This window comes from Amphiprion ocellaris, chromosome 5 (genome assembly GCF_022539595.1).
Source record: "Amphiprion ocellaris isolate individual 3 ecotype Okinawa chromosome 5, ASM2253959v1, whole genome shotgun sequence".
Lineage (NCBI taxonomy): Eukaryota > Metazoa > Chordata > Actinopteri > Pomacentridae > Amphiprion > Amphiprion ocellaris.
Genome location: NC_072770.1, coordinates 17,227,426 through 17,242,859, shown reverse-complemented (window position 1 = coordinate 17,242,859; position 15,434 = coordinate 17,227,426). Strand labels below are relative to the sequence as shown.

The 15,434-nt window shown below is 40.7% G+C and overlaps 3 protein-coding genes and 1 long non-coding RNA gene across 4 annotated transcripts; 3 read left to right on the top strand and 1 right to left on the bottom strand.

Moving 5' to 3' along the window:
* The first annotated feature begins 301 nt into the window (after positions 1-301).
* Positions 302-4,108, top strand: si:dkeyp-97e7.9 (DEP domain-containing mTOR-interacting protein). Its single transcript, XM_023278334.3, has 9 exons — positions 302-393; positions 497-675; positions 779-902; positions 1,154-1,332; positions 1,497-1,709; positions 1,825-1,947; positions 2,031-2,101; positions 2,263-2,367; positions 2,479-4,108. Exons 1-9 carry the CDS (start codon positions 311-313, stop codon positions 2,602-2,604), a joined length of 1,203 nt encoding a protein of 400 aa, XP_023134102.1. The 5' UTR covers positions 302-310; the 3' UTR covers positions 2,605-4,108.
* On the bottom strand, positions 1,707-2,648 carry LOC111573971 (uncharacterized). Its single transcript, XR_004848040.2, has 3 exons — positions 2,524-2,648; positions 2,253-2,353; positions 1,707-1,938 (listed from the first exon to the last, which is right to left on the bottom strand). It is a non-coding gene; the product is annotated as an uncharacterized LOC111573971 (long non-coding RNA).
* A 97-nt stretch (positions 4,109-4,205) lies between the features above and the next one.
* Positions 4,206-9,013, top strand: adnpa (activity-dependent neuroprotector homeobox a). Its single transcript, XM_023278326.3, has 4 exons — positions 4,206-4,562; positions 5,208-5,320; positions 6,047-6,139; positions 6,237-9,013. The coding sequence occupies exons 2-4, from the start codon at positions 5,213-5,215 to the stop codon at positions 8,577-8,579; spliced, it is 2,544 nt and encodes an 847-aa protein (XP_023134094.2). The 5' UTR covers positions 4,206-4,562; positions 5,208-5,212; the 3' UTR covers positions 8,580-9,013.
* Positions 9,014-9,494: 481 nt separating this feature from the next.
* Positions 9,495-12,829, top strand: LOC111573969 (bcl-2-like protein 1). The gene is made up of 3 exons (XM_023278332.3): positions 9,495-9,648; positions 10,412-11,013; positions 12,182-12,829. Exons 2-3 carry the CDS (start codon positions 10,528-10,530, stop codon positions 12,320-12,322), a joined length of 627 nt encoding a protein of 208 aa, XP_023134100.1. The 5' UTR covers positions 9,495-9,648; positions 10,412-10,527; the 3' UTR covers positions 12,323-12,829.
* Positions 12,830-15,434: the final 2,605 nt, after the last annotated feature.

Below are 15,434 nucleotides of genomic sequence, written 5' to 3'. Positions count from 1 at the left end.
ACTGGAAATGCAAGTACTGTATAATAGGGGACAAGTGAAGGATGTACTCCAGCATGTTTTATCAAAACAGCCAACAGTGGGAATTTCACTATGAATAAAACAAAAAGAGAAGAACATGAATTTCAGCACTTCAGTCAGGATATATTCCTGCCTGATGTGCACCGTGTGTTTGCTTCTCTTTCAGTCTGTATACACAACATCTCTCCCACATGGTTATTGGGTTCTGTGTGTTTCAATGGCTATTTTGTAAACACAAAGGGCCATAACTTAAAGTGAGCTCCACTTGCTTCGTAGCCCAGAGATAAGAAACATGCAGCGAACAAACAGCATGAGGAGGAAGGCCATGGCCAGACAACATAAGGCTGAAGTCATGATTGCAGGAGAACAACTCAGGTGAGGAAACAGATGTGGTGTGATGTGAAATGACTGCAGCTATTTAGTAGTAAAGGTGGGGTATATGACTAATGTAAACGGCTGATTCGAACATCACTTCAAGGTTGAGACTTCACGACGGCAAACTGATTAAGGACCGACGTTACCATCTGCGCACGTATCCCAACTGCTTCGTGGCCCAGGAGCTTATAGACTGGCTGGTGAGCCATAAGGAAGCTTCAGACCGAGCAACAGCTGTCTGTCTCATGCAGCACCTCATGGACCATGACATTGTTCACCACGGTAAGAGGGAAGCGCCAAGGAAAGCCTCACTGAGAGGTATCTTGTGCAAAAAAAGAAGCACTATTGTAGCATTAACGACTCATTTTGATCTGCCTCTCCTCAGTCTGCGACAAAAGGTCAATGTTCAAGGATGCCAAGCTGCTGTATCGTTTCCGCAAGGATGATGGCACATTTCCCTTCAATACAGAAGTGAAAATCTTCATTCGAGGACAGCGACTGTACGAACAGTAAGAGCTGCTGTGTTTGCACTGGAAATCTTTTCAAAGAGTTGGATAGGATGACCTTGAAGTGCACAGTCAATCATACTATAATACGACTAATAGGCTTGAGATCAAATCACACACTCGGCAATGCAATGATCTCTTGTTTCTCACTGTATATTGGTAGTTTTGTAGGTCTGAATATTTCATCCATGCTTTTCTTTAACTAAACTGTGTGATATGAGGAATCTGGCGTGTGATTTTGTCTGTTTCTTCAGTCTCATAATGGATAAGAACTCCATTCTGCAGCTGAGAGAGGAGCACGGTGTTACATATCAGCGCTCCTTCCCTGGCTGCCAGTTTATCGACTGGCTCCTTCAGAATGGAGAGGCAGAGAGCCGGCGTCAGGGCCTGGAGCTGTGCCGTGCATTGCAGGAGAATGGCATCATTCAGCACGGTGAGGAGAGTCCTCATTTGCCCTTTGATGTACAGCTGTCAGCGGCTGCCAGCAGAGGGTGGCCATCTGGGACTTCTGCAATCAAAAGCAAATAGAGTCTTTGCAAAAAATAAAACCATCTAAAACAAGCTCCACTGTTGTTCTTTCCCTCACTTCGCCACCAGTGGGAAAGAAGCATGACTTCTTTGACAGCGGGCTACTCTATCAGTTCTGCATCAATTTTCGACGGCGCAGGCGTCTTTCTGAACTGTTGAATGAAAACGAGCAAGACAACGATGAAGGTGTCGTGGTGTCGACACATGAAGACAACCATCACGACAGTCCGTTTGTTGTACGTAAAAGCCCACCCCAGGAGCAAAACAGTGCTTTCCATTCTGGTAAAAAAAAAAAAAATACTAAAAACTCTGCATTTTGTGATATGCACTGTGTTGTGAATGATAATCTTGTCTAATCCTTTCAAAACTAATCTAACAACTATGGGGTCTAATAAAGACGTAAAACAGGTCACCAGTGGACGTCGAGGCAGCCTGAATTCCCTTCAGCTTCACTCTTCTGGATTTCCACCTCTTGCTCCACTGCCTTCAACCTCCGTGGTGAGATGCAATCCTAAATCAGGCAAGTGTGTAATTAATCTCAGTTTCAAAATGTCATCAAAGTTTTGCATTTACTATGTTGAGGCTATTTTATTGGTTTTACAGTCCTTAAAAGAAATTTTACATGTGATGAGTTACTGGCACCAGGTGCACCCTTCATCAAGAATGTGTTAACGGTGAGTAATTATCATGATTTAGCCAAAAAAAATCATAATTTAACAGCATAATTTTCACCTGCACAAAAATCACTTCTATTAGAGACAAGCTCCACACATTCTTGACATCGTGTTTCCGTGTGAACTGCAGTTGAGGTGTAATTTATCTCACCTGATTCTAGGTGATAGGAGACGCTCTGGGCTGGGGTTTTGTCGTCAGAGGTGCGTCTCCCTGTTATGTTCAGGCTGTTGACCCTGGAAGCCCTGCAGCAGCTGCTGGAGTTAAGGTTATATCAATGTTACACAAACTGAAAGAGGAAATTATATTTTCTTGTTAAGACTTTGTAAACTGCATGAGAAACAAAGAGAACTTATGTACATGACATAATTGTGTTTAGGTGCAGCAGTTTGTGTGCCAGGTGAATGGTCAGTGTGTTCTTGACCTGGACTACAGAACGGTCTCCAGACTGGTGATGACTGGTCCTCGAATTGTTGTACTGGAAGTTTTGGAGCCACTAGAATGAACACGGTTGTCTGATTAAAGTTTAATGCTTGTTTTGGACACAACCACATTTGGTAAAGCTGAAAATGCAACAGTAAGTATTGTTTAAATGGGACAGTTTCTGAAAATTTGTATTCTGGAACAATTTACTGAATCATTCCAATGCTTCAGCTCCCAACCTGATATGACTCTACAATTTTTAACTCCGTTTCTACAATATACAGAAGAAAAAATAACACAGAACTGATGATTCCAGCTCAAACACAATATGTTCTGAGGCTACTTTTTAACTGGTGCTGTTGGCAAAATGGGACACTATCTTCACATTTTTCACTAATCAAACAAACACAAAAAAAGATATGTAATGTCAACATTTAAAAGTCTTCAAAGAAAAATAAAACGCAAGTGAAATGCTAATATGTTCCATTAAAAAGCATGGAGCATGTTTTTGTCCTGCTTTGTAAAAAAAAAATTAAAAATAATTACAATTAAACAGGGCTTTCAAAACAATTTCATACAAACTTTATACAATGCATAGGCTTATTCATTTACTTTAAATATAGCTGCAATGGTTATTCAATTCATCAATTACCTGTTAACTAGAAAATTAATCTCCAACATTTTCATCATCAGTTTACGTAATTTCTAAGAAAAAAAGACAACATTTGACCATTCTGTGACATATTATAGACCAAACAACTAACTAGTTAATCGGGACAAAAAATCACCAGATTAATAGACAATGAAAATAACAGGTAGTTGCAGCCCTAATCACAAAACATTTATATGTACAATAACTATTTAATATATTTTCTTACATTATAAAGAGAAATGAAATAGCTATAAATAGCTAGCTACAGCTTTTATTGTTGTAGCTGTGCTAGCTCATCTTAGTTTACAGCAAGCTAGCTAGCTATATTTTTTTTAAAAAATTGATCCAATTCATAAAATGTATTTCTTTTAAGACGGTATGTATGGTGTTTTCCTCAAAAACATTTTCTCTAATCAAACTAGTGACAAAGAGCAGCATCCCATTTTATCAATACACAGTTGGCAAAGTGGGACACACACAAAAAATTAGTAATTTTCCAAAGAGTTAAAGACATTTAAAGAATTGACTCAGTGATTTTGATACACAGTTACATCCCATTATAAAACAAGTTGTAATAAAACAGTGATTAACACTGTCAGTGTCAAAGCTATGTCATTTCAGTTACCAGTGTGAATCCACAAGCACTGCTTTGAGTTATACAGTGTATTTCTTGAAAGGATTTTCATTACAAAGCTTATCTGACATTATTTGCCAATTAAGTGTCCAATTTTAACAATACTTACCTGATGTAAAGAAGAAAAAAAGCAAAACAAAAAAAACTGAATCTTTTCAAAAATGTTAAATTGTTTGGTTGCAATAAGAATAAGCGGCCTCGACTGAAAAGAACTGTACCTGCTGTGTTTTCATTAATCTGAATTACAGAAGAATAAATGTTAGCTTGTATAACTGTAAATAAAACAACAATGAGACCACAGTGAGTGCAAACTTGGTGGTTTGTAGCTCTGCCCGGGTCCTCACTTTGACTTCCGTCTTTTTGTAGTCGCCATTTTGGATTGAGAGTTGATCATTAGGAATAGGTAGCGTTAGCCAGGGAGCAGGCCTGACCACCGGTGCAAGTCAAAGAGACACCCAGAGGACACTTGCTGGTCCTGGCCGTTCTTATTTCGTGAGTACACTGTTTCCATGAGACATGCACAGCTTTGTTCGGCCATTCGTCCCTCCAGCTAGCAGCCGCAGCTAAAACAGATGTGACAGCTAACTAGCAAGCTTAGCCAGCTAGCTGTGGAGCTGCTGAGCATCCGCACCGGCGCTGAGGAGAGCGAACATCACCACTAGTGTGCACGTCCCGACCTGCCACTTTACCCCCCTACCAGCCATTAATGTCGTGATACAACCCGTCTAAAGCTAGTCTGCAGACGTACCACAAGGTGAGTAAAACGCGCCCTTCGTATCTTTTAGTAAAACGAAATGATTTTAAAAGACGCTAACCGGCTATGTAACGTTAGCTGCGGAGCTAAGTGGGTGACCAAGCCGTCGAGAGCGGGCAGCGGTGCTAATTGTTGCTAATGCTGCAACGTTAGCTCACAAAGCTAACAACACGTTCTGTAAAACTCCAGAAATTAGTGTGCAATTTTGGGATAGTAAAAGGTCACAGATCTATGATGTGGTTCATGGTTTCTGCTCAAACCTGCACTCAATCAGAAAGCTAAACTAAAGCATGATCTCTGAAACAATACCACACCTATTTTAACATAGATGCTGTTATCATTAATTATTGTGTTGACAGTGGTGTACTAAAACACGAGGTGAAAGTTGTCATCCGTCTCTTAGGAAGTCGGTGTATTATGATGTTGGGGTTTGAGCGTTAGTGTGACTCTACACATTATAATGGAGATGTCTGTGTAGATTCTCAGTCATCCAGGTCATCCGAAAAAAAGCAGCTGCGCTTCCAAGTTCAGTTGCTTTTTTCCCAGAGCGCTTAGGATTATAATGAAGAATTTGCTCAATGTGTTTTAGTTAAAACCATGTACAGCCAATTCACACAAATCAGTGGTTTATTTTCTATTTGTCAGGAGAGATGTATCAGCTCCCAGTGAACAACCTGGCAAGAATCAGGAGAGCCAGGAAACAAGTGAAAAAAACACTTGGAGACATTGGACTTGAGTTCTGTAAGGAGGCAGCAGAGGTGAGTGTAGTTTAACTTGCATTGTGTTGTTTATTATCACTCATGTTTCAAAACATACATTGCTCAAACAAATAAGGGAACACTTTATCATCACAGTGTAACACCAATTCAACTAAACTTATTGACATTGATCTGTCCATTTAGGAAGTGTAAGTGATTGTGAATCAATTTCACCTGTTTTGGTGATGGAAAAAAAAGAACAAAATGATGAGAGGTTTTGGTGAAAATGGAAGCGACAACTGCAGGACAGGAGAGGCAATTCACTCAAGATGGATCAGCTTGTGATTTTAATTTTCACTTTGATTTTTGACGTGGTTGTGAAGCAACCCGTCACTGTGTTATTAATTTTGGTTTACACCGTCTGTTCTTACGTCATTTTGTTCTCTGTAAATTACGCAATGTCTGTCAGTAATGATTTTCAACTCAAATCTTTTGTTCTTCGAGATCTGATATATGATTTAAGTGTTCCTTTAATTTTTTTCAGCAGTGTAGTTGTAACCATGTGCAGGTGGTTATTATCATTCTCTGTGACAGCCTCAAAGGTCTGTTTAGAAAAGATTTGATGTCAAATGTGAAGGAAATAGCAGCTAAACTCAATTCTGACTCAGCAGAAGTGACCAAAAAATATTGTGGGTTCTTGAAATATGATGTGTGCTTTTACACATATAAGATTGTGTACAAACTAAGGTAATAAGTTTGTTTAAATCTTTTCAATTCTTTTTGCAGGAGTTCAAAGACTTTTGTCCCAACGATCAATATGTAAAGAGCACTCTTTGCCTTGATATCTGTGGTTGGGATCCATCATACTCTAAAACACAGGTACATTTTATTTGTGTGTCCAGGGCGTTTTCAAATATTTATACACATATTATCATATTCTTCTTACTGCTACTTTTTTTTCACTGATGTCTTTTAGGAATACCGATCAAAGCCATTTTGCTGCACAGAGTGCCCATTTTCTTCCAAATACTACTCAGGCTACAAGAATCACTTCCGCAGCGTTCACAGAAAAATTCTTGACAACAAAATCCTCCTCAACTGTCCATACTGTGCTTTCACTGCAAGCAAGAGAACTTTGGAAACACATGTTAAAATATTCCACATAACCAGTTCAGCACGTCAGAATTATGGGAGCTTACAAGCAAGTGTACTGGGAAGGAAGGACAAAACGTATTTTGAAAGAGCCAGACAAGGAGATGGTATGGAGAAAGCGATGTACTTTTGCAAAAAATGCACGTTCCGGGACACTTTGTACAATGTTGTGAGAAGACATATCTACAGGGAACATTTTCGGCATGTTGTATCACCTTATCTTGGTATGGTTTCTGAATCATCGGTTAAAAATGGTGCTAATTCTGTCAATGGCAACAACATCCTCTGTAAACGATGCCAGTTTTCCACTCGTAGCTACGAGGCTCTAGTACAGCATGTGATAGAGTACCATGAGCGCATTGGTGCTCAAGTTACCACTATGATTGGACATGCAAATATTGTTGTCCCCCGGCCACAGTCTTTGCCAGTCATGTCTCGGAAGGGTTCTCTGATGATGAGTAGGGGCCACACACTTAGACCTGAGCCAGTCCCACAGCCAGTAATTGGCTATTTGAAGCCAGTGGCCACTGGCGTTAAAAAACAGTCCTCTGGCCCAACCAGTCAGGTACGTGTTGCGGTTCCTGGCAGCAGCACAGTTCCTGAAAATAGTGCTGTTGGCGTAAACACAGCCCAAACACAAAAGTGGAAGATATGTACTGTTTGTAATGAGCTCTTTCCTGAAAACCTATATAGTGCTCATTTTGAAAGCGCACACAAGGCAAAAAAAGTGTGGGCGCTGGCCAAGTACATCATGAAAATCCACAACTTCACCAGCAAGTGTTTGCTTTGCAACCGGTACCTGCCCAGTGATACACTACTTAACCACATGCTAATCCATGGGTTAACCTGTCCACAGTGCCACTCGGCTTTTCACAATGTTGAGAAAATCATCGAGCATGTAGCTTTGGCCCACCCTGATGAGTTTGTTGGACCTCCAGGCGCATCACCTTTAACCTTTGATCTCACCATTAAACAAGATAAGTCCAGTAACGTTCAGCTTGCTGTTCTCACTTTTAACATGAAGGAACCTATCAATGGGCAAGATCATTCTGCACCTGTTCAGAATAGTATTCCTCCTCTTGTCAAGCTTCCTGCTCCTAGAATGATTGAGAAGAAAAACGAACAGCTTCCTAGAGGTTTCCCTTCAGTAATTAGCAAGAGTGAGGTTGGCAAGACTGTATGTCCGCTGTGTTTCACCATCCTCAAAGGTCCCATCACTGATGCTTTGGCCATGCATTTGAGGGAGCGACATCAAGTGCTCCAAACAATGCATCCTGTTGAAAAAAAGATGACATACAAGTGCATTCACTGCTTAGGGGTGTACACTAGTAATATGGTAGCATCCACAATCACTCTGCATCTCGTGCAGTGCAGGGCTGTTGGTAGGAACCAGGCAAGCCAAGGCTTCAAGTCTGCCTTGACACTCAACTCATCTGGGGCCGGCTTCCTCAAGAGGCAGCTTCCACTGCAGGTCATGACCAACCCCAAGAGGATGAAACTGGGCAAGGACACTAAGATTTCTGCCTCCACCTTTGGAAATCAGGCCGAATCTGATGGCCTTGCTCTGGATCCCAGAAGCTATGAGCACAAGACCTATGAAGCCAGGAAAAATTTCCTGACAGCATACTTTAACCGGCGACCATACCTTTCTCCTCGAGAGGAGGAGAAGCTGTCTGCAAGTTTGTGGCTCTGGAAGTCTGACATTTCTAGTCACTTTGCAGCAAAGCAACGGTTGTGTGAAAGAAGTTGTGAGACCAGGAGCGTTTCGGTGCTGCTCGGCTTTGACATGCAGGCTCTCAAGAAGGTTAAACATGATTTGATTTTTGAGGAGAGAAAGCTTGATCCCACCTCAACAGGGAAGTCTACAGGCTTCAAGTCTGGTACTCCAAACACAGACCAAAACAAGCAGTGTGAGACACTCAACTGTACCCTGAAACTCAGTACATGCACAGAGACCATTTCCATAGACTCTGACAGTGAACCAGAGATGGAGGATAAACCTGCTGAGAATGGAAACGTTAACACAAACCAACATGAGAATGTACAATCTGAGGAGCTGATAAACCCGACAGAGGATACAGAACCTGCATATGTGGATAATGATTCTAAAGAGAAGGAGAGCTCCTTGCAAGATGGAAAAGCAAATGCCTGGATGACTTTTTGTTAGTGTCCCTGCTCAGCAGTGTGCCTTGGATGAGTAACAGTTCAGTTTTAAAGGAGTGTACAAAAAATACTGGTCAAATGGCATGTCTCACAAAAACTTTTCCAGATGATGACAACCTAACCAGTGTTTGAAAGAAAGAAAAAATGTTACATCATGGCGCATAAATACTTGGCATATGTAAGTGACATTGTATATAGTTTAGCCATTGTCCTTTGTTAGTTTCTTCATACGATCTGTTATTCACCAGTTACCTGTCACACCTTATATTAGAAATGGTTATCACAACCTAAATACTCACTTTTTTTTTCTCAAGTGTGACATTGAACTGTATCATACTATCATTTCACATTTAGAAATTGTAGGATATGATCATTGCTTATGTACACGTTTTAATAAATTTCATTTGTTTAATAAAAAAACATTTTATTGGAAATCAATCTGAGTTAATTACTTTTTGTGTGAGGTGTAATAAAAGGTTTTCAGTAATTTGTGTCTAACTTTATTAGGGAAGATAATGGAAGATTGCATTTTTTGGCTAGATATTTTATAAGGTGCAGTCTGAAGGAGAGAAAGTGTCTGGTTTTGCCGTTTATAGGTATAATTTTAAAGTCACAAACGATACACACCACATTTCACATCAAGCCTATGTATGACTCATACTTTTTAGAAACTTTGAACTAACAAGATAACGGGCTTAGTTACGCCGACGTTCAATTAAAACAAAATTTGTACCAAATCGAATAAAGCACCTCCTTCAAAAATCAAATAACGAAGGCAGGCTTGCAGTCAGTTTAGAGACGAGAGATGCTGTTAACCTGCGTCTAATGATTTAGCTGTCATTTTACGGACCTCAACTTCCGGGATGTCTCGCTCGTTGATTAGCTCAGCAGCACCAGGGGGCGGGACTTCTGCATCATACGGCAGCACAATTGGCCAACGGCCAGCGTGCATCACTGTTGAGACCACCGAGTCTGCAGCTGCGAAGATGTCGGTGTTGTGTTTGCATTCACAACTACATCTTTTATCCGCACCGTAGCTGTGTTCTCAACTGGAAAATAACCTTGTGGTGGCTGTAAGTATAAATATTAGTGATGGTTACCTCCTGTGAGCACGTTGAATGTAGTTTTAGTGGTTTTTGACGCGTTTCCTGTGGACTGTGTAGCAGCTAGTTAGCATGTGAAGCTAAAACTGGTAGTATCTGAACTACGGGACTTGTAGCTGGAGCTGTCAGCGATGGCAGGCTGGCATCGCAGATATCTTGCACGAAATACGTCGTAATTAATTAATGCTAATGAGCCTCATGATGCTAAGCTCGAACTGCTGCTCCGTGGCTAACGCTAATGTGTGCTAGCTCATATTTAATGTTATTTTAGGATGTCTGTTAAAATGCGTTTTTGTTTTTTATGTCTATATCTATCTATTTCTCATCAGCTGTGTATAGTTGGAAAATCTAGAAGCAGGTTTCTATAACAGGCACTGAACATTGCGAGGAAAAAAATATGACTGATGTGTTTTCATCTTGTCCTGACTTTACATTTGGACTTAGATACCATGTGTGGAAATAGAATTTGTAGGAAAAGCCTGGAAGGGAATGTTTATTCTGCCAGGCAGTTGTAGCTGGAACATTGATGTGTCATGTGTGACCTGTGTTGGCAATAACGTAGTGGGTCTTTTTATTTCTAGAAAACTGCTGGGAGAAAAGGGTTACTAGTAGAAATTATGAATAATGGAGCCTTGTTTGGTATATTTTTGTCTTAGGATGATGTCCAAAAAGGCGCTGTTTGATTGTATGAAAGAGCCATCAGTGTAACCGTAACATCCCCGCATGTTTTCAGGCTTTCCAGTCTGCATTTGCAAGTGAAGGAGCTCTACAGTGACAGCTGGCAGACTGGGAGGAATGGCAGGAGAAATCATGGCATCTGATTAGGCTGAGGCTCACAGCGTGGAAATAATGTCGTACAGTAACAGAGAGCTGGTGGAGTTCTTTGTAAGCGACAAGCTGTCTCAAAGGAACTATCCGACGTCTCTGCTGAGGCCAGAGGATGCTGGAGGAAGGACTGATGGGGACAAGGCCAACTCAGCTTCCAGTAATGGCTTGCTGGTGAACAGCAGAGGTGGCATAGAGGCTGTAAAATCCGCACTTAAGGACGCGGCAGATGAGTTTGAACTTCTCTTCACGCAGGCTTTTAGTGATCTGTCTTCACAGCTTGACATCACCCCTGAAACGGCCTACCACAGCTTTAAGAGTGTGATGGACGAGGTGTTCAAGGATGGGGTCAACTGGGGACGTATAGTGGGCCTGTTTTGCTTTGGCGGTGTACTGTGTGTGGAATGCGTAGAGAAGAATATGAGTGAGCTGGTTCCCCGCATCGCTGACTGGATGACCATGTACCTGGATGAGCACATCAGTCCGTGGATCCAAAGCCAAGGAGGATGGGTGAGTCAGCAAGCGATGACTGTGACATGCTATGGCAGTCAGTCTGAGACAGAACTGTGCCAGTATTTGCCCCATAAAGCAGATCAGGTGTTTGTAAATGATGCAGCTGATATTTGATTGTCATCAGATATCATGCATACATGTCTATGATGGGACTTCCATCACTTGATATTAAACTTTCCTCTTGAGATTCTGCACAGATAGTAAATATTGGGGCTGTGAAGTAGAACTACTGTCAGAACAGTATGCAGCACTTTCAGGCATCCTGAGTTGAAGTACTGGAATAATCCTAAGTTTGATAAAAATGAAGCAGCTGAAGATCTACTTTATTATGACTTTATTTTTTTTAAATGAAATACTCACTGCAAAGAGTTTGAATTGCGGTTCTGAAAGTAAATTGCAATTATTTGGAGATAAATTTCACATAGGAGAGTAGCTGCAGTCAGTGTTGATACATAAATGTAACTCCTGCATCACAGTGCAGTTTCCTGCTGATGCTCTGTATTTCTGCTAAATTAAATAGCTCACAACTTTTTGAAATTATTATGCATATATGAATGTCCTTATATGTAGATGCCTACAGACAAATGAATGGAGAATCCTGAACCCTTGACCCCTACATGGAGGGGCTCCGGTGGCTCAGTTACACTGTGGGGTTGTTTTACTGGTGTAGTTTGGATCCACTCGTCCCCTGTGAGGGAAGATTCACTACAAATCAATACAAAGTCATTCTGAGTGATCACCTTTATCCTGTCATGATGGGAGTGGTCTTTTTCAGGGTGACAGTGCTCCTGTCTACAGGACACAAGAGGTCACGAAATGATTTGATGAAAATGATGTGAATCATATCCTATGACCTTCATAGTCACCAGATCTCAACTCAGCTGAACACTTTTGGGAGAGATGTGTTTTCAACTCAGCTGAACACTTTTGGGAGAGATGTGTTTTCACTGGCGTGTTATACAGTGTTCTCCAGCATACATGATTAAATTAAGGTATATTTCAAAGTTGGTACCAGCAGCTTATTTGCCACACATACTGCAGACAAGCATAATGAAAGGAACTACTTCAATATTTGGATAAATCATTTTTGCAAATATTTGAAAATGATATTGACCACTAATGCTTAATATTAAAATTCCTGTCTTTTTTTTTTTTTAAATTCCAGGAGTGCTTTGCTGAGATTTTTGGGCAGAACGCCGCTGCAGAAGCACGAAGGTCTCGGGATACTCTGAAGAGATGGCTGCTAGTCGGAGGGGTGCTGCTAATGGGAGTTCTGGCTGGTGTGCTCATTGCTAAGAAACAGTGAAGGTGCTGCATCCCGCTCATGGCAGCACACCCAGTGTAATGCTACGCCAACAGAAATAAAACTAAATAGTTAATGTTTACAAAAAAAGCCCAGTCTGCTTGTGCACTGACAGAATGTGGATAGGCCGAAGCAGTTTGTGGGAGCATCCATAATATGTAGCTTGGTGAGCTGTTATACTTCTCACCCCGCTTTGTCCAGTGTCTTTTATTTTTTTATCACACGGCACAGCATGTGAGTTGTTGAAGGGTGTTACTCTCCAGACTGGAAGTGCTTCACATGAACCTGATAAGCTAAGAGTGAAGCGGCTGGTTTGATGAGCCTGCTTATTTTTATTTTTTTGTTTTTTCCTTTTGTGTATTATCCAAGGACCAATTTTTATGACTTATAAACTGACAGCTTACAGAGAGTATAAGTTATATTTCCTTTTCACTGTGTAATGCTCAGCTCCTTTTGTTGGCTGTACTGGAGTTTTAGGCATGCTTCGAGAATAAATATATTTATGTTTTTCTTGTGTCTTTTTTTTTTCTTTTGCAGATCGTCCAGAAAATTCATGTGAAAATATGCGTACAACTATAGTCCATATCCAAAAAACTGTGTGTTGTGACTCCCATATGGCGCACAGCAGTGTCCTGTGTTCCTGTTTACTTACCTTCTTCCAAACCTTTGAATCAATGCCCGGGTCCCAGATTTACCGAGTGATTCAAATTCATACAATTGTGAAATGAAATTGCAGTCATGACTTACCACGGTAGCTTAGTTTTGAATCAAAATTGTGTCTTATGCTGATAAATCTTTATTAACACATACAGAAGAAGCTGATTTTATATTGTTTTTTAAAATTATGACATTTTAACAGAAGGTGTAAATCCTTTTCAGCATTTTATTATGATTGGCTCAAAACCTCTGTTATCTATTTTTTATGTTTTCTCATGCATCAGTTCATATTCAACAGTCAATAAAAACAGTAACTCATGGATGCTGACACAAAAAAGTGGCAAACAAGCCTGTATGCTATATATACCAACAGGCTTACATACAAAGGAAATTGATAGATGCATTAAACGGATATATAGGAAGAATATAAAATATTTTTATTAATTTGAAGTTAGGTGAAAGTAAAATATGATTGATTAGACTGAAAATATCTGAATTCTGAATTTACATCATATTCTCTCTAACATGTATCTATGTTATCATGGGGAATATACACCTACATATACCTAAGGTACTTTACAAGACAGGCTTTCTTTTTTATTCAGTCCTCTTGGTGTCACAGTTTATAGAAGAACGTGCCGTTCGGTTATTCAGTTCAGTACCACTGTATTGTGCATCAGCTGAAGTAGATGAAAAATGAGCTGCACACTGTTATCTCTAAACTGCAGTGTTCAGGGTTTGACATCCTGTGCACAGCCTCGAAAAAAGAAACTGATGCAGCAGTGTTGAGCTTTTACCATCTGGGGGTGCTTGTGTACCACATACTTCAAAGGCAGCAGCTACACATCAAGCTGTGGTAGCTGCATTTAGGTACTATTCATGTGCATGCTATTCTGTCACAATATTGGTGATGTTACTCCGTTCATCCTTCCTGAAAGCTAAATTAGATACCGTCAAAAAAAAAAAAAAAACACAAATTAGCCTGATAATGGGTGTAATCTGTCTTCTAAAACTGATCGCACAACACAACTTCTAATCAGATAAGTCACTATCATGTTATAATAGCTGCTTCAAGGACATTGTGCAGCTTTGGAGGATGTAACAGACAAGCAGTGAAGTAGGAGCAGAGAGAAGGCCACTAACGGATGGCCTTGTGAGTGAGCTGGAGCAGGCCTGTGGTTGCTAATCTATCCCTGTCATTTGCTGCCATTTCCCCAGAGCCGAGCTGACAGCTGCAGCAGATAAACAGCAGATAGAGACAGTTGAGGAAAAGAGTATAAATTATGGATGTGCTTGCCTAATCATCCTAATTTTTTTCACATTATGCACTTTTTTTTTCTTCTTTCTTGGCATTCTAGTGCTTGTTTTACTCATGATAGTTCCTGGTAAGGGAAGACTGGATATTTCTCTACTCTAGTGCGGTTTAGGGTAAAATTTAAGTAGATGTGATAAATTGATTCAAATAGAAACCTCCTCATGTCTGTAACTATTATACTATATCACTATTCATTCCCATCACCGAGGTCCTCGGGGAATCAGGCAGGTGATGTGTTGTAACGGTTGACTGCTAATGCACTAAAAACTATCTTATTATTTTTTTTCTTTCTGCTTTGGCGTTTGATAAGTAGCAGGCAACAAAATCTAAAAAATCTAAATTTCTGTTTCGGAGTTGGTTTTATCAGCAATACACTCAGCGGTGCGTGTCATGCAGTGTCATGAGTGGGTGGCGTGTCCAGATGTTCACAGGGTCGTATTCACCAACATGAAACCAAATGCATAAATGAAAGTCTTATTTCTCCTTGACGCCTGCAGCGAAGCATGCACAAATCAGCTATGAAAACACACACTGGGCGATGTGTGAGTGATAATTTATAGATCTGTCTCACGGGAGGTTTTCTGTTTGTGCCCACAGATTATTAAGCATTGCAGGATTCATTTGACCTCAACATGACACTGGTTTTGAAAGCAGAGCAGTTTTTTAGTAAACCCAAGGCCACGCTGGCACACAATAGACCTTTTGTGGATGATGCCAGTGGTATACTGGTTAGCTAAAGTGCAGGCTGTGGCCTTCGCTGACTAACTGACAGGGAGTGTGAGAGTTGGCGGTGCCGGCAGCAGGTGGATGGTTTGGGGTCTGTGGCCTCAGTGATAACTTATCAGTCATCCACCAGTCCTGAGCGAGCAACCCCAGCCCTGCTGCTCAGCATAAAAAATATTCTACACATGCATGCCACTGCTCTGTGTTTACTGCATGGCATCTTAAATACACAGCTGCAATTGGAGGAGGCTAAATTCAACGTGTTTCTTTGCATTTGTGAATTTTCTCTTTGTTTTTGGCAACAAATTTCAGTCAGAAAGTTAGCCAGCGTAGTCTAATCTAATCTACTAAGACATGACCACAAGTGTGATCGATATGAAATGGCCTTCTTTGGTTTATTGAGCAGGATTCCTCTATAAA

Bases quoted from the DNA above. Each gene is read 5' to 3' on its own strand.
- adnpa (XM_023278326.3), top strand. From the start codon at position 5,213: ATGTATCAGCTCCCAGTGAACAACCTGGCAAGAATCAGGAGAGCCAGG. The intron at 5,321-6,046 runs GTGAGTGTAGTT...TTCTTTTTGCAG, and splicing joins TCTGTAAGGAGGCAGCAGAG to GAGTTCAAAGACTTTTGTCC. The intron at 6,140-6,236 runs GTACATTTTATT...GATGTCTTTTAG, and splicing joins CATCATACTCTAAAACACAG to GAATACCGATCAAAGCCATT.
- LOC111573969 (XM_023278332.3), top strand. From the start codon at position 10,528: ATGTCGTACAGTAACAGAGAGCTGGTGGAGTTCTTTGTAAGCGACAAG. The intron at 11,014-12,181 runs GTGAGTCAGCAA...TTTAAATTCCAG, and splicing joins TCCAAAGCCAAGGAGGATGG to GAGTGCTTTGCTGAGATTTT.
- si:dkeyp-97e7.9 (XM_023278334.3), top strand. From the start codon at position 311: ATGCAGCGAACAAACAGCATGAGGAGGAAGGCCATGGCCAGACAACAT. The intron at 1,710-1,824 runs GTAAAAAAAAAA...GGTCTAATAAAG, and splicing joins AAACAGTGCTTTCCATTCTG to ACGTAAAACAGGTCACCAGT. The intron at 1,948-2,030 runs GCAAGTGTGTAA...TTGGTTTTACAG, and splicing joins GAGATGCAATCCTAAATCAG to TCCTTAAAAGAAATTTTACA.